Below are 21,545 nucleotides of genomic sequence, written 5' to 3'. Positions count from 1 at the left end.
CTTATAGTCTAAAAATATGGTCATAGACAAGTGAAGAAATGTCGAAGGGTCATTGGTGTCCTCTGAGTTTGGTTGTTTTCTTGCAGATGTTTCATTACCTGAATTAGGTAACATCATTGCTTTTACTTTGGAAAAAATCGTAGCGTTGTAGATCCTCAGCAATGGGTATTTGTTGTAAAAGAGGTAAATTAAGAGGTACCTGGCTAGAAAGCAAAAGACCACGAGTTTGAGTCCCAGCGTGGCCATGAAAGCTGGGTGACTTTGGGCCAGTCAATCTCGGGGCCTCTCAACTCATAGGATGGTTGTTGTGGGGAAAGTAGAAGGAAGAAGCTATGTTGGGTATGTTCACTGCCTTCAGTTATTTGTAAAAATAATAAGGATGGGTTATAAATAAGTGCTTTCTTCATCCTTCTCCAATCTGGTGAGCTTTTCCCCAGATTTTTAAAACCCTTACAAAAATATCATTTCGAAGTCTTTTGCAAATTTGTTTGAAGGAAGGATAAATACTGTTCAGCCTTTATTTATGTTTATCCCATCACAGTTCTTTTTTTGGGGGGGTCAGTATTATCCAGAAATTATTTCCAGGGGGATTGTGGGGATTTTAAAAATAATGTTATGCTACATGGTCCCTCTGTAGGACTTGCAGTGTATATTTCCCAGGCTCCAGGAACATGTCACAGTGGAACACTACAGACAAAGCTAATAATCACAAAATGTTGCCACCTAGTTCAGTTCTTCGTTAGTAATTTATAGTGTCTTCTAAAGTCATCCAACCATTGTTGTGCCAAAATAACAGTTTTTATATCCTTTCAGAGATGACGGTACAGCTAAATGCCATAAGTCACTACTTTGGAAATGACCCCAATGTCTATATACAAATCAATCCATGGGCTGTCAGTTTTTATAACTGCTAATAACATTTGTGGTGTTTGGCCATGTAAACACTCCTCGTAGGAATTAAAAGTACCCAAAATTGTTGTTTTATTCTCTTAGTAGGTTTGGATAAGTATAACAAGTGCACCATGTTCTGCTGAAATTATGTCTTTGTTGAGGTCAAGTCAACATACATAGGGATGAAAATGTGTTCTTTGAACAAGAAGCAGGGGGGGAAAAAGAATATGAAGCAGTGGGAGAAATATCTCCTATATTTCCGTTTTTCATCTGCCAAATTGCAGCCCGTATAATTACTCACTCCATCTGGGAAAGGTTTACCATAGTCATCAATATTTTATCATGTTGTTTTAATTATTTGAAAGATTAATTAAAAATTGGTCATAGGATTCCCGGAACACAATTTTCAGTGCTGCCAGAAAAAGTTGCAGACTTTTCAATTCAGATTTCTTAAATGTCACTGATTACAGTAACACTGTTGTTAAATATTGGCTGAATTTGATCACAAATGAAGGCAAAAATCTTTGTTCCAGGATAGCATTGCAGGATCCAATCTAAGTTGGTTACCAGAACCAAAGTCTTATTCTTCCAAGCTTTTGGGCTCATGCTGGAACCCATCATCAGGAAACTTCTCTCTTTCCAGAATATGTATTGGGCTGTTCTACTCCTTCTATTTACATGGTGCCTGGTTGTGTGTAGTTTTTAGTTGTTAATTAGGGTGTTGATGGCTGCACCAGGGGTGAAATTCAGCAGGTTCTGACAGGTTCTGGAGAACAGGTAGCGGAAATTTTGAGTAGTTCCGAGAACCGGGAAATGCCACCTCTGGCTGGCCTCAGAGTGGGGTGGGAATGGAGATTTTGCAGTGTCCTTCTCCTGCCACGCCCAGAACCGGTAGCATTTTTTTTTTTTTAATTACAGCCTTGGACTGCACCCTAAGTACCTGATAAGTTGCTGGTAAATCAGCATTCCTTTTGACTAATAAGGGGCCCATTTTCCAGGTTTCAATCATTTCTCTGGCTATTTTTGTAACCTTTGGTCCTAGTGACTGACTCAGATTAGATTCTGATTTGATCACCATATAAAGCAATATTTCCTTTTCACTTCTATAAGTAGTCTTTTATCCAGAAAAGGAGTTTGGGGGATCTTGGACATGAGTTTTTAGAATAATGTTACAAGAAAGGGAAGTTATATTTCTTGGTTTGCATTTGAGTATGACTCATACTGACAAAACCACACTTATGAAAAAAGCACCTTCCCTTTGAGAGCAAGATACAGTTCAATTTGCCTATTCATATTTGTCCTGTTTCCTCTCAGGTTTTCTTAAGGCTGCATTACTATTACTATTAGTCTTCTCATCGTTCCTATCATCCATCTCCCCCCACTTATGACTGCAGGACTGTACCTTTGTTGCTTGTATCCTTACGATTTATATTGATATTGTCTCCTGATTGTTTATTTCTACCCTATGACTATCATTAAGTGTTGTACCTTATGATTCTTGACGAATGCATCCTGTCTTTTTATGTATACTGAGAGCATACTGAGAGCACTGAGAGCATATGCACCAAAGACAAATTTCTTGTGTGTCCAATCACACTTGGCCAATAAAGAATTCTTATAAACAATCTAAACATGTCAAGAAATGACCGAGGTAGGAAACACTTAATTTTCTGTTCTAAATTTGCTGCAGATGAAGATGTTTGCAGTATTTGAAAAGAGCCAGGAAAGCGTCATAGCTAGTTCCTGTTTTTTTCCATCTTCTATTCCCTCCATCTTTTTTGCCCCTCTGAATGATGCTTGAAGTATGCAAAACAAACCATAGCACATAAAACAAGCATAAATGGCTCTGGATCAGATTCCATATTTGAAAGCAGTGTTGTCTGCTCCAATAGTGCTGCTTAATGGTCATTGTATTCCGTGTTTAATAAATATTTGACTCTAATGCAGTTCATATGCTGCTCCAACTGCCAAGTATAAAGTTATTTTCCTGATCCAGATTGCAGAAATCCTGCATGCATTCATTCAGAGATCGGAAGACCGTATTGTGTGTTATAATAGAGGTATCTTAACTGCACCCTCTTTTTATGGAATTTTGGCTAATATACAAGAGGTGAACCAAAGCAAAGACCAACAGAGGTTACTATATCCTCAGTAACATTTGTAGGCATTGCGTAATAATTTAAAATATTATAGTGGGTAATAGGCCACCGGGTACACTATTTTGAGTTCCTGGAGTATGCATGAGATACAAACCTATAAGCAACCAAATGCCTGATAACAGAGTATATCGAGCTAGGTGTGAGCACCTAGCCGACCTCAAAAAGTAAAGCAAACTCAGATCTCATGAGTATTTGGATGAGGGAATCACCCACAAATATGAAGATTAGACTAAAAAATTGAAAAATATTCCAGAAGAAGGCAATGAAAAACTATATTAGGCTATATTAAACTGTTTTAAGTATTGGGGAAGAATTTAAATCCTAAATGTTTTTCATTAGGTGTGGTCTCAAGCCTCACGCTCATATCATGGTTTCTACTGGGGACCTCATCATGCTGTCTGCAAAAGATTGGACAGCAGGGATATATTCATGTGACTCCCCACATGCAATTTTGTCCTTGTCTACTGCCATCACAATCCCTCCATTCAAACAACAACAGTTTTAGATAAATAGGATGGTTGTTGGATGAGTGCAATCCAGTCTCCCACAAAATTGGTGATTTCCTCCCACATCTGACATAGAAAATACATAGACATCTGTTTTCCATAGTAGCAATGCCTGCCTGATGTTAAATGTTCATATGATGGAAATCCAGACAGTGGAAACTTCAGCTGCTGCCCATTCCACTGAGGAAATTCCTCAGATTCCATAGCTTTCCCAGAGCCTTGTTTCAACAATTTCACATTGGGTTCTTCCTATCTGGAAAGCAACTCTACTGAGAAACAAGATAAAAATTGGATCAAAAAATTAGTGAATCATAAAAGTCATAAGGGAAGAGACAAATTGACTAATGGGCTTAGATGAAAATTCAAGTTCTTTTATCTCACTATAGCTGGGGGTGGGGGCAATGACACAAGTAAAGGATATATTGGTCTGAAGTGTTTTAAACAAAGCATGTTTTGATTGCTTTCCCAGGCTTTCTCTATTAGTATGTTGGCAGATAAGAATACAGAACAGAAACAAGATGAGTTGAGCTACAAAAAGGCATTATATGGAATGAAAATCTGCACCAAGGAATACCCATGTAGGACTTCCTTACGAAGCTTTTTCCTACCGGTACTATTGAGTTATAATACTATATATCCCCTCTCGAATTGGCAGAAAATTATATCAGCATAAAAAAATTCATCTCAACTGCTTCAGTTCCTAGAGCCTGACCAGAGGTGGGTTCCTACTGGTTTAGACCAGTTCGGCTGAGTGCAATCCAGTCTCCCACAGTAGGTAGTAACTCGGCCTGCCATGCCCCCAAACCGGTTCTATCGGCGGCACCATAGATGCCATCATCTTGTTTTTTGCTTCTGCGCATGCACAGAAGCATTTTTGTAGCGTGCATGTGTGCAGCACATCCCTGAACAAACCAGCAGCAGCAGCTGGAACCCACCCCTGAACCTGACCCTTTTCTGATGCATAAATAACCATGCCATAAATACACCCTGGCAAGAAAAAATCTGCCACATTTATTTATTTGTCAAACATGTACAAGATAACCAGTATAGGTATGAACATAAACATGAACAAAGGAAGTAAATACAGATAAATAAGACGGGCAATAGGCACACTGGTGTGCTTATGCACGCCCTCTTGACGGATCTCTTAAGAATGGGTTGAGGTGCCTGGTAGACAGTTTGAGATTGAAGCTGTGAGAGTTTGAAGCTGTAACCACAGAGTCGGGTGAAGCATTCCAGGTGTTGACCACTCTGTTGCTGAAGTTGTATTTTCTGCAATTGAGTTTGAAGCGGTTTGCCTTCAGTTTTTATCAATTGTTTGCCTATTATTTTAGTTGACCATGGTATTTTCTTGGAGTGGCTTCGGGAGTGGATGTACTACCCCCATCCCACTCCTGCCAGAGATCATCCAAAAATAGGACCAATGCCATTTCTGTTCCAAATCCAGGCCTGAATCCTGACTGGTAGGGGTCGAGATAATCCATTTCACCCAGAAACTTCTGGAGCTGCCATGCAACCACCTCAACAAACTTCCCCAGAAAGGGAAAATTGGAAACAGGTCAGAAATTATCCAACCGTGTGGAATCCAGCGATGGCTTCTTAAGAAGGCAGATGATAGCCTACTTAAAGTGCTGGGGCATTGCTCCCTTCTGTAGGGAAGCATTAATCACTGCCAGAGTCCACCCACTTGTCACCTCCTGGGAAGCTTTTACAAGCCAGGAGGGACTTGGGTTTAAAACACAGGTGCTTGCATGTATACTCCCTAGGATCCTGTCCACTTCCTGAGGAGCAATAGGGTCAAACTGTTCCCAGATAACAGGGCAAGAACCTGCCTCAAGGGCTTCCACCAGACCATCAACCATACCAGCATCTAACTGGAAATGAAGTTGAGTGATTTTGACTTCCAGAACATCGGCAAATTCTTAAGCATGCCCCTTCAGGTTGACCTCAAGCTCCTCATTCCCCAGGAGGAGGAGGCTCACCTTAAAGAGCGTCGCTGGCTGATTATCTGCAGATGCAATTAGTGTGGAGAAACACTTTGCAGCACAAATTGTCACGAGGTAGGCCTTTATAGCAGCTCTTACTCATGTTCAATCGGTTTTATCCCTTTTGCCAGCGGTGCTCTAGATGTCTCTTCATGTGTTTCATCCCTCTCAGTTCCTCTGTATACCACAGGGCACAGAGTGGTCTACAGCAGTGGTGGGTTTCCATTTTTTTTACCACCAGTTCACTCGTGCGTGCTTGCAATGCTTCTGCACATACGCAGAAGCATCCGGGTAGGTGGACAGAGCCTCCCGCTGCCACCGCTACCAGTTCACCCGAACCGGGCCAAACTGAGAGCAATCCACTTCTGATCTACAGATGAGGAGAGGTCGCATGGGTGCAATCCTATCCAGAGCCTCAGTCACCTTCCTATTCCAAACAGTGACTGACAGCTGGACTGACTGCGCAATAGATCTGCAATTATAACCCCCAGCTCCTTCTGGAACCCATCTGGGTCCATTAGTCAATGGGGGCAGACCAGTCTAATAGGTCCTGTCTCCCTATGGGGGTGGGATACAAGGGGACCAAGGACAGGTCCACCAATTCCGGGTCACATAGGCACTCCGAGAAGAACACCAAATCGGGTATGTAGATACATAGCTGTGTAAAGCCATTCTGATTAGGTGCAGAATAGATTTCCACCAATACCAAGTGTTTCCATGCACTGAAATGATAGGAAACATCACCATTATCAGAGAATATAGTAATATGTATGAACATGAGAAACATGAAACATCATCTCAGTATTGTTTCAAGAGCAGAGAAACTGCCATCTGCTCACCATAAAAGCAACTTGTTTGAACGTTGAAGCCAAACACCTTTTACAAATTACTCTGCATTCCCTACATTCTCAGCCTCTTTATATTGCTCAGATAAATCACGGCTGGAGCCAGAGCAATTATGTTTCCCAATGATTCCCACTGATTTTGAATCCATCTAGCTCCTCCCATCCTCCCATGCCTCCAAATACAGGGTGTTTTGTGGCCTTGCATAGCTTTTAGGCGACATCGTTGCTTTCATAACCAGACTAAACCAAAAGTTTATTTTGCTCAGATGAATCACACACACACACACACAATACAGGCACATTCACGGTCTCTCTTACACACACAGTTGCAGCTGCATTTTTTTTTTATTGGCTCAAGAGGATAAAAAAAATGAAACCCCTTGGTTTACAGGATAAAAATTGTGGAAATTGACAGCACTTGGTCAACCTAATCTCTCCGAAGTCAGAACACAGAAGATGTCAAAGACTATCTTGAAACTCCCATTAAAAGGCTCTGAGAGGCAGGTGATGGGAAAACTAATGTCTGAGACCTAGAGCAAAGGAAAGCAGCCATTTCTAGCTGGGAGAACATTTTGAAGTTAAGGCAGCAGATGATGAGTTCATTCACAAAATGATAGCCATGAAACCCTTGCATACACAAAATGGCTGCCAGTTGGAAAATACCCATTTATTAGGGTAGAAAGTCATCTGCCAGCTTGCAAAGCACAAGCCTGTAGGGTGGCCGTGACTTCCCATGTAAAATAATACAGAGATCTCAAAATATGCAACACAGACTTTTTTCTTCTTCTTTTACTTTGGTCAACTCAGATGTGACATTCCAGAAGAATGAAGAATTCATCCCACAGGATATCTTTGAAATGAAGGAGAGCATATCAAAAACATGCTTTTTTCCCCTTAACTTAACAAAATGACTATGAGATCAAGTTGTTCTTATTAAAGAATCTGTATTTATTATCTTTGAAGGGGATTAAAAAAATACAAGGATAGAGACAAGATCCAGATCCAGATTTTGAAATGAGGATAAAATGAGGGACGTTTGGGTGGGGAGTGCCAAAAAATTCAGTATGACTGAGAGGTCAACAACCCCCCCCCCTTTTTAACATGCATTCTGAATGCAATGCATGTTAAAAATTGGCGAGGTTTGAACTGAAGTCACTGCTGTCACCTTGATATTTTTATACACAGACAAATGCTCCTTATTAAAATTAAGGGAAAAAGCAATTCACTGAGCCAGTACATTCCATACAAATCAAATCAGAATACAGCTGGAAGGGACTTTGGAGGTCTTCTAGTCCAGCCCCCTGCTCAAGCAGGAGATCCTATACCATTTCACCTAACATCTTTTTGTACAAGACAATGATAAACAAACTAACCAATCACATGTTAGTGTACTAATCACAGCAAACACATATCTCTGAAAACCCAGAGATGGAGTTAGATAACAACTAAGCAGGTTGTGCAAATCCAAGAAAATTAGATTGAATATGTTTAGTAAGCATTGTTTACAAATGCTACCACTGTGGACATCATCTGTGACTAATCGTTTGGTGTAATAAATGGTTATTTTACATTCCAACTGGGAAAAGCAATGGTTCTTAACCTGGCCAACTCTAAGATGTGTGGACTTCAATTCCGCAAATCCTCCACTCGCGGAGAAACACTGGTCAAGATGGAAATAGGCTGTGCTTGGGAATGCCCAGATTTACAGGAATACCAAACTGTTGCCCTCCCCTTCTCCTGAGTAGTTTCTTCAGGGCCACTGAATGTGGGCTGATAGCTGCAAAATGACCAAGCTGTCCTTCTGACTTTGTGAAATAGGTGATCATTTCTGAATTCCCACTTGCTCATACCATAATCTATTCAGGTTATTTTGCCACACCAGCATAAAATATCCCACATGCATCTCTCTTCATTCGTAATGACAGAATACCACTTCAATAAAGTAACAATTTGCACGCTTTTCACAAAATTGCAAACCTTGGCAATATTTGTGGTAGGTCGACTAGTTTATGGCTGAATTGTGCAAACCCAGGCCATGTCGAATTGTGGTAAAAAATTAAAAAGAAATGGAAGATCTAGACAGCCCACAATTCTCTAGTGCACACCTAATTTCTAAACATCATTTTTATTCTCTACTTAATAATGTTCCACATAAAGCTGCTGTGAAAGAGATATCAGATAATCCCTTGCATTCTGCCTTTGTCCCAGTCAGATGGCTTTTCCAATCAGTGAAGTTGTCAGCATGCAAAAAATGTTAATTGGCATGCTTGTATTCTCTCCTGGCGCTGGGCACCAGTCCATTTGCCAACAGGCCAAGAGCGAGAAAACGTTTGATCTTGGCAAGCAAATAGCTCAGGGAGGAAGTTTGTATTACCAACACAAAATCAGACTTCCAGAAATTGAGAAGGTAGAATTCTTGAGCTGGGAGGTTCTTTATTCAGAAAGATATTGGCAAGAATTTATTTTCTTTTCTCTTTGAATTTTTTCTTCCTATTGTTGGAATGGTACGGGCAATGGGTGGAGGTAGTCAAATCAATTTCAATCTTGCCCTCATGCTGTTCAATATTTTTGTGATCCTCCATATTCAGATCTGTTTTTCCTATACAGACTCTTGTGCATTGCTCCCATAGATTTTTCCTCAAGCTTCCTTGAGAATCTTTGCAGTCCCAGCCTCTCCCTCCCACCTGGCAAAACTGTTCCTTAGAGATTAGTCTATCGAGTTGATCATCTTTTAAAATGTGTGGACTTCAGCTCCCAGAATTCCCCTGCTAATCCCAGTGATTGAAGCTCAGCCCATTTTATTAATTGCTTTTCAGAAATTTTAGGGGAGTTTTTTTTAAGGAAGTCTTTCAATCTGTACTCCTTTTGTTCTTTTAAATTTAGGCGTCTGGATTATGTTTTCTTGCTTCTTCAGCGCCGATGTTTATGCTCCTAGAACTATAAAAAGACTACCTCAAGTCAAGCTTAACTGCTGATGATCTTGTGAATATCACCATATAGATATTTTGGGGGCATTTCTATATTGTGGCCAAATACTGTAATACATACTATATTGCTGCTTTTTTGCAGAAAACAGGAAAAAACATGGCGAATCACAATCATGCGACTATAGGATGTTGCAACTGTGTCTAAATGTGAGCAGTTGCCAAGTGCCCAAAATGCACTCATGTGCCTGGGGGAAGGGGGGGGGGGGCATGTGGCAGTTGCAACTAGGAAGAGATTGTAAGTACTGTAACTTTTTTTATTTCATTCATAACTTTGAACGGTCATTAAGCAACCAGTCACAAATTGAGGATTACCTTTAGGCATCCCTTATTATGTAAATGGGCAGCAGTATCTCTCATGTGTGAAAAGATATTTTAACGGAGGATTAAAGGGATCAGAGAAAGCTCCTCCTTAACATATGGTACTTACTGATAAATGGAGCCCAGAAACCTACCTATTCTGTTTTCAGATGCTGTAATCTTATATCTTTCCTTTTCAACAAATCTAACTAATAAGGCTTAGTTGTGAGCAGCTGTTAGGAGTTGACAGCTTTTGAGCACAGATATGCTGATTGCCATGTGTGCCCTGTGATATAGAGAATAACTCTTTAGATGTTGTGTTTCTTGTTTCCCAGATCCTGTGGCTATGTCAGTTTCTTTGGCAAGCTCCCATAGGAATGCAAGATTGTTGGTTTAACCTCTATCAGTTCTGCTGCCACAGATTGTGCATTATTTTATTTTATTTTATTAGTTTGTCAAATATGTAACAGGTATAAGTATAAACATAAGTATGAACACAGTAAATGGGTACGAATAAATGGAGACAATAGGACAGGGGCGGTAGGCATGCTGGTGTGCTTATGCACACCCCTACTGACCTCTTAGGAATGGGGTGAGGTCAACAGTAGACAGTCTTAGGTTAAAATTATGGGGGTTTGGGGATGTAACAACAGAGTCAAGTAGTTCATTCCAGGCATTAACCACTTTGTTGCTGAAGTCGTATTTTCTGCAATCGAGTTTGGTGTGGTTTACCTTGAGTTTGTATCTATTGTTTGCTCATGGTTGAAGCTGAAGTAGTCATTGACATGTAGGATGTTGTAGTGGATAATTTTGTGTACTACACTTAGGTCAGACTGTAGAATTGGTGTAGCAAAAGGTTTTTTTTTCAATATATTTTTATTATTTTTACATTTAAAATGCAGTACCGTGAAGTCGGAGTAACTATACATTCACATTATATACAGCTAATCACAACTATTGACAATTAGCCTACTTAATACATTATCAATCCTTCTGTCCAATCACAATATATACAGTTTGTTCCAGTCTTGTCACCTTGTCTTATACCAGTCATAAAATCTATTCCAGACTTCAAAATATTCTGATTCCCCTTTATTTTTAAGTTCAAGAGTGAGCCTATCTGCTTCCGCACAGGCCAACACTTTTCTGATTATATCTAGCTCTGATGGTGTATTTTCTTTTTTCCAATATTGTGCATAGGTTTTGTATGCCCTAGTTTGCAGTACAATATTACTGGAGAAGAAGCTTCACAAGATTAGGCTGACAACTCTTAATGCCTTTTTGGCAATGTTGTTACTTAGATCGTTTGAGATGAGTACTCCAAGATCCTTCACAGAGTGGGGTCATCTACGAGGTTATATCATGGAATTTTGCAAATTGATCATTGGTGCATCCACTTGGTGCTGGTGTTGCAACAATGCTACAGCCAGATGTTTGGCAGATAGCAGAATTCCTTGAAGACTGAAATTCTTCTCTTTGAAAGAGGGTATCAGATTTGCAAGATTGATAACAGCTTTCCCAGGTAGACCAGATAGGCAGCACAACCAGATGAGCTTATTCTGTTGTAAGTCTGAAAGTATAAATCTCCCACCATTTCCATTACTACTTGGGCTTCTTTCTCCACCCATTATGCATCTCTGGGTTATGGTCTCTCTCTTATCTGCCTGTCCCTAGGAATATCTCTTCACCTGTTTCTCAAAATCTTTCTCAGATACCATTAGACTTGTGCCTTTTCACAAAAAAGCAGCTTACTGCAAAAATTACTCGTGTAAAAAAAAACAACTATGTTTGGTGTTTGTGTCTGATATTACAAAACTATTTCTTTCCTGATTTATATTCTCATTTCCTCTTTGGTTTATAATTCAATATATAAGCTGAGCAATTATGTACTTTGCTTTTCCCCTGAAGAATTTTTGCGGTTTATCCACTAGATGGAGTATAATGTAAGGTACCAGTTTGGTCCACTGTTTGCTAGTACATAAATAAAAAATATACCTCTGCACAAATATAGTTATGCTGAAATAATTTGGGAGGTGGTCTTCTGCATTGGTATTGCCCAGGTATGTGCACTTCAGCATCCAGAATGGCTATATCAAGAATTCTGGAAGTTGAGACCCACAAATCTAGAATGCACTTGTGTTTGGGGAAAGCTATCTAAGATTATTCTGGAAAATATAGAAAGAATCACTTAAAGTTTAAAGCAGAGGTGTGTTGCCAATTTCTTTACTACTGGTTCGGGGGGGGGGGCAATGCTTTTGCACATGTGCAGAAGCGTCCGGGCGGGTGGGCGGAGCCTCCCACTGCTGCTGCTTCTGGTTCAGTCAATTTGGGCCGAACCGGCAGCAAACCACCTCTGGTTTAAAGCTGTATAAGAACTAAAGCTTAGTGGTAGAATACATGATTTGTGCATTGGAGAAGCTATCTACTATCTACTATCTTGACCCCTTCCAGTCTGGCTTCAGGCCCGGTTACAGCACAGAAACTGCTTTGGTCGCATTGACCGATGATCTCTGGAGAGCTAGGGATGGAGGCCGTGCTTCCATCCTAGTTCTCCTTGACCTCTCAGAGGCTTTCGATACCATTGACCATGATATCCTTCTGCGACGACTGCGGGAGATAGGGGTGGGCGGCACTGTTTTGCAGTGGTTCTCCTCCTACCTCTCGGACAGGTCGCAGTCGGTGTTGCTGGGGGGGCAGAGATCGTCCCTGAGGCCCCTAACTTATGGGGTGCCGCAGGGTTCGGTCTTATCCCCCCTACTATTTAACATATACATGAAACCGCTGGGCGAGATCATTCGAAGGCACGGGATAAAATACCACCAATATGTGGACGATACACAGTTGTATCTGTCTGCCCCGTGCCAACTCAATGAAGCGGTGGACGTGATGAACCGGGGTCTTGAGGCCGTTAAAGACTGGATGAGAGCAAACAAGCTGATACTCAACCCAGACAAGACCGAGTGGCTGTTGTGTTTTCCTCCCAAAAATTTGACCAACGTACCATCACTCAGGCTGGGGGGACAAAACTTATACCCCTCAGAAAGGGCCCGCAACTTGGGAGTCCTCCTGGACCCACAGCTGAGTTTTGACCACCATCTTTCAGCTGTGACCAGGGGGGCATTTGCCCAGGTTTGCCTGGTGCGCCAGTTGCGGCCCTACCTGAATCGGGAGGCCCTCACAACAGTCACTCGAGCCCTTGTGATCTCCAGGCTGGAATACTGCAATGTGCTCTACATGGGGCTGCCCTTGAAGAGCACCCGGAGACTTCAGCTAGTCCAGAATGCGGCCGCGCGAGTGATCGTGGGCGCACCACGGTTCGCCCACATAACACCGATCCTCCGTGAGCTGCACTGGCTACCTGTCGATCTCCGGGTGCACTTCAAGCTCCTACTTACCACCTATAAAGCGCTCCATGGTAGTGGATCTGGCTATTTGAGAGACCGCCTTCTGCCAATTACCTCCCTGCGTCCCATCAGATCGCATAGAGTTGGCCTCCTCCGTATTCCATCCGCCAGTCAGTGCCGACTGGCGACTACTCGGAGGAGAGCCTTCTCTGTTGCGGCTCCGACGCTATGGAATAATCTCCCCGTGGAGATCCGTACCCTCACCACCGTCCAGGCCTTCCGCACAGCCCTCAAGATCTGGCTAGCCCGTCAGGCCTGGGGATAAGTTTTTACTTTCGCCCCTCCCGAATGTCGAGTGAATGTTGTGTTTTACTGTTTGATTTATTCTTGTTCACATTTCTTTTTGTATTTGTCCTACACTCCCTTTCCCCTTTTATTGTAAGCCGCCCTGAGTCCCCTCAGGGAAAAGGGCGGCCTATAAATGTACAATAAATACCAAAAAAGTACCAAAAAAAATACTAACTAACAGTCATGTAGTTTTTTAAATTATTGCATTTTTTGGATTCACATGTTATTGAGCTTTTTAACATTTTTGCCATTTGCTAAATAAATAAATAACATGTGATGGGATCTTTGAGTTTGCAACTAACTTCACAAAAATATTTTTACTCAAGCGTGAAGACTCTGGGGGATTTGGGGGCCACCATTAATCTCTCATCTTAATATATCTCACATGGCTATTTTGTTGGAGCTCAATTTTTCTGTACTTGATAACGATCGTCCACTTGGGAAAGAACTGGTTGGGAAGAATGAAGTGGTTGGATTTATGAATTGGATCCAAGATATCTAGGAGTCTGTGGAAACACTATGCTAAAAATAATATAATCATTCATTCCATGGACAAGCCTTGAGAGTCTTTATAAATTCCTCAAATCATTGATGTTCATCCTAACTGTAGCAAGAGCATATTACAGTGAATCACATTGGTTCCCTATAGATTTCTGGAATCAGTTTAACATGCATGCCATGTTATTGTGTAAAGCCTAAAAATGATGCATCATTGAAGTTTCCCTAGATATTTTCCTGAATTACAGCCCCTAACATTCCTCACACTTGGCCACAAGGGAATGCTGGGAGTCAGTGCAATATAATGTATACACTTTGGAAAGTAGATGAGAGAGAGAGGGTTTCAATTTCTACAAAGGTTATTTTGGACAGTCATTATTTCCAAACCTATCTTATCTAACAGGATTGTTGATGATACTGCATTAAGGGTGAAAAATGGGTGGATTTCTTCTATAAGTAAATTAGAAGGGTTGTCTGAGTTAGAAGATAGGAACCTTCTAAGGTGGTGCTGTCTGATAACTTTTGAAAGGAGAGTTGTAGGAAAATAAGCTCTCCTTTTGATGCGCACAAGGGCTGTGCTATTACACCATGTTTGCTATTTACCGAAAGAGGAAAAGGTTTTGCCAATGGGAAAAGGCTAACTGAGACACACTTTTCTGATCAAAGCAAATTTAACAGTTGACATCCTCATTAAATCCCAGAGAGGTTTTTTTTTTAATGAGAAGAGACAAAATATTTACAGAACAAAACTTATAAATCTTCATGTTTTGCAATAGCCAGAGTAACACTTGAAAAGCCCCATTTTATTTCAAGATTGGGCTGCTTGATATTTAATAATATCTGATGGACGTATTAGTAAGATTTATTCATTTATTTGTTTCTTATTTCTAGGCAACCCATGTGACATAAAACAATCTGTTAAATGAATGGACAACAAAACTATTCATAACTATAAAGAAACTCATAGCTGCTGTCAAGTGAAAATGATTAATCAATGGAACGACTTGCCTCCAGGAGTTGTGGGGGTTTCATTGCTGGAAGTTTTCAAGAAAAAGGTAGGACAGCCATTTGTCCAGGATGGTATAAGGACTCCTGTTTTGAGCTGGGTGTTGGACTTCCAACCCTCTGATTCTATGAAATAAGTTATATGACATCAAAATATGGCACTGAAATGACAGCAGGGATTAGAAATTAATATATGCCCAGATCTCTGATGATAATGTAGTATGGCAGATCAAGGCTTGTTACATAGGTACCTGGGATTTGAGACAGCTGTTTAAAAGCACAGCGTTATTGAATAGCACAATAATTGCACCTCTGATATTTAATTATAAATTCTTGTTTGGGGCTGACTGGCTGGCAACACTAAATTTAATGTCCTCCTTAGTATCTGTTGTTTCTTTCTTGATATTGTGAAATTGCAGTGAATCAACTGATAAATGACATCTATTCCATACCTTAGATATGTCATATCCGTTCATGGTTCAGATAGCAAGGAATTATTATGATCCATACAGATCACGCAGCAGGTAAGAATGATTATGAAGTCTCCTTAGATCTTGAGAAAAGGCTAAGGAGGCTGTTGGCTCATTTGAGAAGTTGAAATAAATATTCCAAATGAAGGCACTGACAAACCACTTCCATACTAGTACCACAAAAACTACATAACCACATGTCCCCCTATAAAAAGTGGAAAGAGGGGGACATAACTAAGGCAGAATATCAGCAAATAACCCGAGCCTGTAAAGATGAAGTAAGGAAAGCTAAGGCTCACAATGAAGAAAGGCTTGCCACAAAAGTAAAAAATAATAAAAAAAAGGTTCTTTCAACATGTTAAAAAGAAGAAAAGGGTTAAGGAAACAATTGGTCCATTGCTGGGAGAAAATGGCAAAAAGGTGACAAGCAACAGACAAAAAGCAGAACTATTTAACTCATTTTTTGCATCTGTCTTTACACAAAGGGATAGAACAGTCCAACCTTTCAAAAACAGCACCACAAAAATCAATTAGGAACACAAGTTGAAATAGGGAAGAAAATGGTAAGTGAGCACATATCTACCCTAGATGAGTTCAAATCACCAGGACCGGACAGATTACACCCCAGGGTTCTGAAGGAACTGGCAGATGAGATCTCAGAACCACTGAACTATATCTTTCATAGATCCTGGAGCACCGGGGAACTGCCAGAGGACTGGAAAAGAGCTGATGTGGTTCCCATCTTCAAAAAACGGGGGGGAAAATAGATCCAGGAAACTATAGACCTATCAGCCTGACCTCAATACCAGGAAAAATTCTGGAAAAGATAATCAAGCAACAAATTAGCAAACACCTAGAAGTAAACAAAGTAATAGCCAAAAGCCAACATGGGTTTGTCAAAAACAGATCATGCCAGGCTAATCTTATTGCATTCTTTGACAAAGTGACAAAATTAGTGGACCAGAGGAATGCCGTCGATATAGTTTACTTGGACTTCAGTAAGGCATTTGATAAGGTACACCATAATCTACTACTAGATAAAGTAGAAGAATGTGGGTTGGACAGCATCACCACCAGATGGATTTGTAACTGGCTGACCAACCGCACTCAATGTGTAGTCCTCAATGGAACTGCATCTACATGGAGGAAAGTATGTAGTGGAGTACCCCAAGGCTCTGTTTTAGGCCTAGTACTCTTCAACATCTTCATCAATGATTTGGATGAGGGAATAAATGGGGAATTCATCAAATTTGCAGATGACACCAAGCTGGCATGAATAACCAACACTCCAGAAGACAGGCTTAAGATACAGAAGGATCTTGACAAACTTGAACATTGGGCACTATCTAATAAAATGAAATTTAATGGTGAAAAGAGTAAGGTTCTACATTTAGGCAAGAAAAACAAAATGCCCAGGTACAGTATAGGTGGTACCTTCTTCAATATAGCAATATAGCAGTAGACTTATATACCGCTTCATAGGCCTTTCAGGCCTCTCTAAGCGGTTTACAGAGAGTCAGCATATTGCCCCCAACAATCTAGGTCCTCATTTTACCCACCTTGGAAGGATGGAAGGCTGAGTCAACCCTGAGCCGGTGAGATTTGAACCGCTGACCTGCTGATCTAGCAGTAGCCTGCAGTGCTGCATTTAACCACTGCGCCACCTTGGTAGTAGTAACTGAGAGGGATCTTGGAGTCCTAGTGGACAACCATTTAAATCTGAACCAGCAGTGTGCAGCAGCTGCCAAAAAAGCCAGCACAGTTCTAGGCTGTATAAACAGAGGGATAGAATCAAGATCACATGAAGTGTTAATACCACTTTATAACGCCTTGGTAAGGCCACGCTTGGAATACTGCATTCAGTTTTGGTCTCCACGATGTAGAAAAGATGTGGACACTCTAGAAAGAGTGCAGAGAAGAGCAACAAAAATGATTAGGGGACTAATCATGAAGAACGGTTACAAGAACTGGGTATGTCTAGTTTAATGAAAAGAAGGACTAGGGGAGACATGATAGCAGTGTTCCAATATCTCAGGAGTGGCCACAAAGAAGAGGAAGTCAAACTATTATCTAAGCACCTGAGGGTAGAACAAGAAGCAATGGGTGGAAACTAATCAAGGAGAGAAGCAACTTAGAACTGAAGAGAAATTTCCTAGACAGTTAGAACAATTAATCAGTGGAATAACTTGCCTCCAGACGTTGTGAATACCCCAACACTGGAAGTCTTTAAGAAGATGTTGGATGCCAGGGTTTCCTGCCTAGGCAGGGGGTTGAACTAGAAGGCCTCCAAGGTCCCTTCCAACTCTGCTATTGTATTGTATTGTACATAAATATGTTCACTAAATAATCAAGAGTTGAGCCTTACTTGTAAGAGGGTTTATCTTTAAGGACACATTCATATAGCTTTTCTTAGCAGCAGTATTGTTGCTGTTGTTGTTGTTAAATTTGTTTGTGTTACCTTCCTCTGGGATATTTTTTACGTTTTGACCAAAACCCTGCCTTGCCTGGGTTTTAAATATTAATTAATATTAATTGGATAATTTATTATTATTATCCAAATAATAACCAGGTTTGAGCCTACTTAATTTTCCAGACCAAAGTCAGCCAAGTCTGAACTTTCTGACAGAAAGTATTCTTTTAACAGAACTAAAAATAAAAGTCTTGCTGCATATCTAAGACTATATAATCAGTAATTTTGGATTTTACTAGCTAACCAATTTACATATGTGGAACAGCTTTCAATTACTTCAGGGGTTTCAAATTCGTGGTATCAAGTGACATATCGTGACTTTTTTCCCCCTTTACTAAACCGAGCGTGGGCGCGGCCAGCTCATGACACATCCGGGTCATGGACTGGGAGTTTGACGCCCCTGAGTTACTTCATATGAAGTTATTACAAAATTCTGCATATCAAATGTGACTGGAATCTTAGTTTAATGTCAGAGCTAACAACTTTGATAACATATCTAAAGTATTTGAAAATGATTTATAATGCTTGAAAGCAATATCTGAAAACTTCTCCAATTTTTTGTAGGGGATGTCTCAATCGCTAACTGTTTTTAATCCATTCTCAATAAATTCAGTAAATATCCCCTTGCTTAACATAGAATGTAGATTTTCATCTGGCAAATATTAAAATTCTGTTGAAAATCTTCCTTGAAAAGGAAACAGTATTTCTATCCAATGGGATGGATTTGTAAACATAGTTGCTACATCAAACTTGTACCCATTGCTTTAATTTTCCACTTTCTATAGTAACAATCCCCCTCTTGCCAATTCTTAATGCAAAGGAATTTTATTCTGTCCTTATGTCAACTCTTCTCTTACACAACTGGCCACAGGGAGACAATCCAAATGTTGCACACCATGGAAAAATTGTAACAAACATCATGATTTAATTAAGCAGATAATGAAGTTCTATGCAAAATATAGAACACATTTTAGACATATTGTGTGATGAAGAATTGTAATGTACTCTTTCACCATGAGACTAACCCATTCTCATGGTGACTGGGTTAGGAGAATGAGATAAACAACTTTGTCTTTTGGCTCTTATTTTCAGGCAATGTGGACTGATTTCTCCTGATTTCAGCCAGTCTGTTCAGAGTACATCTATAAGGGAGTTGGCTTGTTTCTAGGAGAGAGAGAATAGAAAAGCATCATGAAAAAAACATGATGTGAAATGCTGACATGGTGTGATAGGTTGGCTTTAACAGTTTTGATCCTGACCATGGATTTTATGCAATTAATTTACAATGAACAATATTTTTAATTTGGTTTGAATCCGATGTTTTCAATCCCAATTACATAGCACAGAATTCTATGTAGCATCGTGTCAGTTGATTAAAGATAAAGTAAAATTTCTCTCACACCTATGTGCTCGTTCCTGACTCTAGGGGATGGTGCTCATCTCCGTTTAAAAGCCGAAGAGCCAGCGCTGTCCGAAGACGTCTCCATGGTTATGTGGCGGGCATGACTAAATGCCTAAGGCACACAGAACTCTGTTACCTTCCCACCAAAGATGGTCTCTATTTTTCAACTTGCATTTTTTAAACTGCTAGGTTGGCAGAAGCTGAGATAAGTAACAGGAGCTTACTCCATTATGCGGTGCTAGGGATTTGAACCACTGAACTGCCGACCTTCTGATCGACAAGTCAGTGTCTTAGCCACTGAGCCACTGCATCCCTCTGTCAGTGGATTAGAGGAGCCTTTAAGTAAACAAGAAAGCAAAGAAGCACAGCAATATACCAAAAGATTAGACAGGTGTAAGGGAAGTAAAAAGTCAAGATGGCAGCTGGATTCATGCAATGGAGGGCCTGCTCTTTTTTTACATATATTTTCATATTCCCTCTAATCAATGGAACTAAAAAGTGCTTTATTAATGATGTTGAACCGGACTTTGCTATTTAAAGATGACCCACTAGTCCCAATGATGCTTTTTCAGGAGGCAAGTAGACTTTCTGGTTTTTTCTTTTGAAGATGTTTCACTTCTCATCCAAGAAGCTTCTTCAGCTCTGACAGGATTTGGAAAAACCCTGACCTAGATGAGTGAGACTCTTTACAGACTTTTAGCTATTCAATTTGAGATGAACACCCCCTGAATGGTGTGGGAGTAGGAATGGATTTCCAGAGGGAAAAAATGGCAGACTATGGGAATCAAGAACACTGCTAAGGTGACCCTGAGGATACAGATAAACCTCCAAGTGCTTCAAGGACCTTCTAAAAGGATGGAAATGACCAGCTGTCTGCAAGGAATATAAATCCTTCCATTCCCCACTATACTGTCAAAATTGAAGAAGCTTCTTGGATGAAAAGAAAAAATAAGAAAGTCCAGTTGCCTCCTGAAAAAGCATCTTTGGGACAACCATGACCTGGATGACTGAGAATCTACAGATGACCCATTATTTTTTTAAAGGCATGACTTTCAGTATTCACATTGGCGCATGTGGCCTTTCATATTGATACATCCTTTGATGCATACTTGGTTCGGAACTGTCTTTATCTTTGACACCTGAGGAAGAAATAATGCAATAATCCAGCATTACTGACTCCTGCCTGGAGAATGGCAGTGGAAGCTGTCTGGTAGAGACACTGCCTGGTTCCCACGCCTTTTCCCCTGGAGAGAGATGCTGTGAAATCTGGTGCAGGCAGGAGCAAAACCAAAAGTGGTATTCAGTCGGTTTAGACCGGTACAAGCAAACCGGTAGTGGAGATCATGGGTGGGCCTGTCCACCCCCGCTGGCTCTATGCTGTCTTATTTAGCCATGGTTTTTTTGAGGCTGGGCGCATATGCGGAAGGTGTGCATGCATGCTGGGAACCGGTGGTAAAAATAAGTGAAACCAACTGCTGAGCAAAACCTTCTGTGGGACACTTAGTAAACAATCTTGATAAAAATCTTAAGTATGGGCTGTTGGCTATTTTCTGGTTTTGGCCTCCTTGCTTGGTATTTTCAGAAAATTGTAGCAACTTCTTGACTTCCTGAGTTCAGCTGGGCAGTGCCAATGTATTATGCAGGTTTTTCATTGATTTCTGATGAGCAATGCTTAAGAGCCAAGGTGGCGCAGTGGTTAAATGCAGCACTGCAGGCTACTGCTAGATCAGCAGGTCAGCGGTTCAAATCTCACCGGCTCAGGGTTGACTCAGCCTTCCATCCTTCCGAGGTGGGTAAAATGAGGACCCAGATTGTTGGGGGCAATATGCTGACTCTCTGTAAACCGCTTAGAGAGGCCTGAAAGGCCTATGAAGCGGTATATAAGTCTACTGCTAAGTCTACTGCTATAAAGGACATACGTTTCTTATTGTTACACACCCATTTCTGCTATTGTTGAAGCAGAGCTGCTAGGATTTCATTGCTAGAGCACCGGAGTTTAATGAGATTTTTGTACGGCAGAATTTATATTATGCATAAAATGATGCATAAATGCAGTGGTGAAATTCAAAAGTTTTCCCTACCGGTTCTGTGGGCGTGGCTTGGTGGTGGAGGGGGTCCTGTGACTGAGTGGGCATGGCCAACTCGACATTACTCACACCCACACCCACTCAGTCATATGACACCCCCCCCACCAAGCCACGCCCAAAGAACCCAGAAGGAAAATTTTTAAATTTCTATTCTACCTATTTTCTGCCCAGGCCTGGCCTAATATGTCAAAGGCCATTTGCTCTCCCTTCGCCCAAAACTATACAGTGCCAAAAATGGGATATCAAAGTAT

At 40.8% G+C, this 21,545-nt stretch overlaps 1 protein-coding gene across 1 annotated transcript in view; it reads left to right on the top strand.

Annotated features, from left to right (window-relative positions):
• Positions 1 to 14,736: 14,736 nt before the first annotated feature.
• The window catches only part of CCN5 (cellular communication network factor 5), a 30,941-nt gene continuing 24,132 nt past the window's right edge, over positions 14,737 to 21,545 (top strand). The window contains exon 1 of the mRNA XM_087720405.1: positions 14,737 to 14,915. Coding sequence (XP_087576531.1) covers positions 14,787 to 14,915 — 129 coding nt within the window. The 5' untranslated portion in view covers positions 14,737 to 14,786. The remainder of the gene's footprint in view (positions 14,916 to 21,545) is intronic.

This window comes from Thamnophis sirtalis, unplaced genomic scaffold (genome assembly GCF_051295495.1).
Source record: "Thamnophis sirtalis isolate CommonGarterSnake01/CBP01778 unplaced genomic scaffold, rThaSir2_p1.2 scaffold_7, whole genome shotgun sequence".
NCBI lineage: Eukaryota > Metazoa > Chordata > Lepidosauria > Squamata > Natricidae > Thamnophis > Thamnophis sirtalis.
This window is presented reverse-complemented; position numbering and strand designations above follow the sequence as displayed.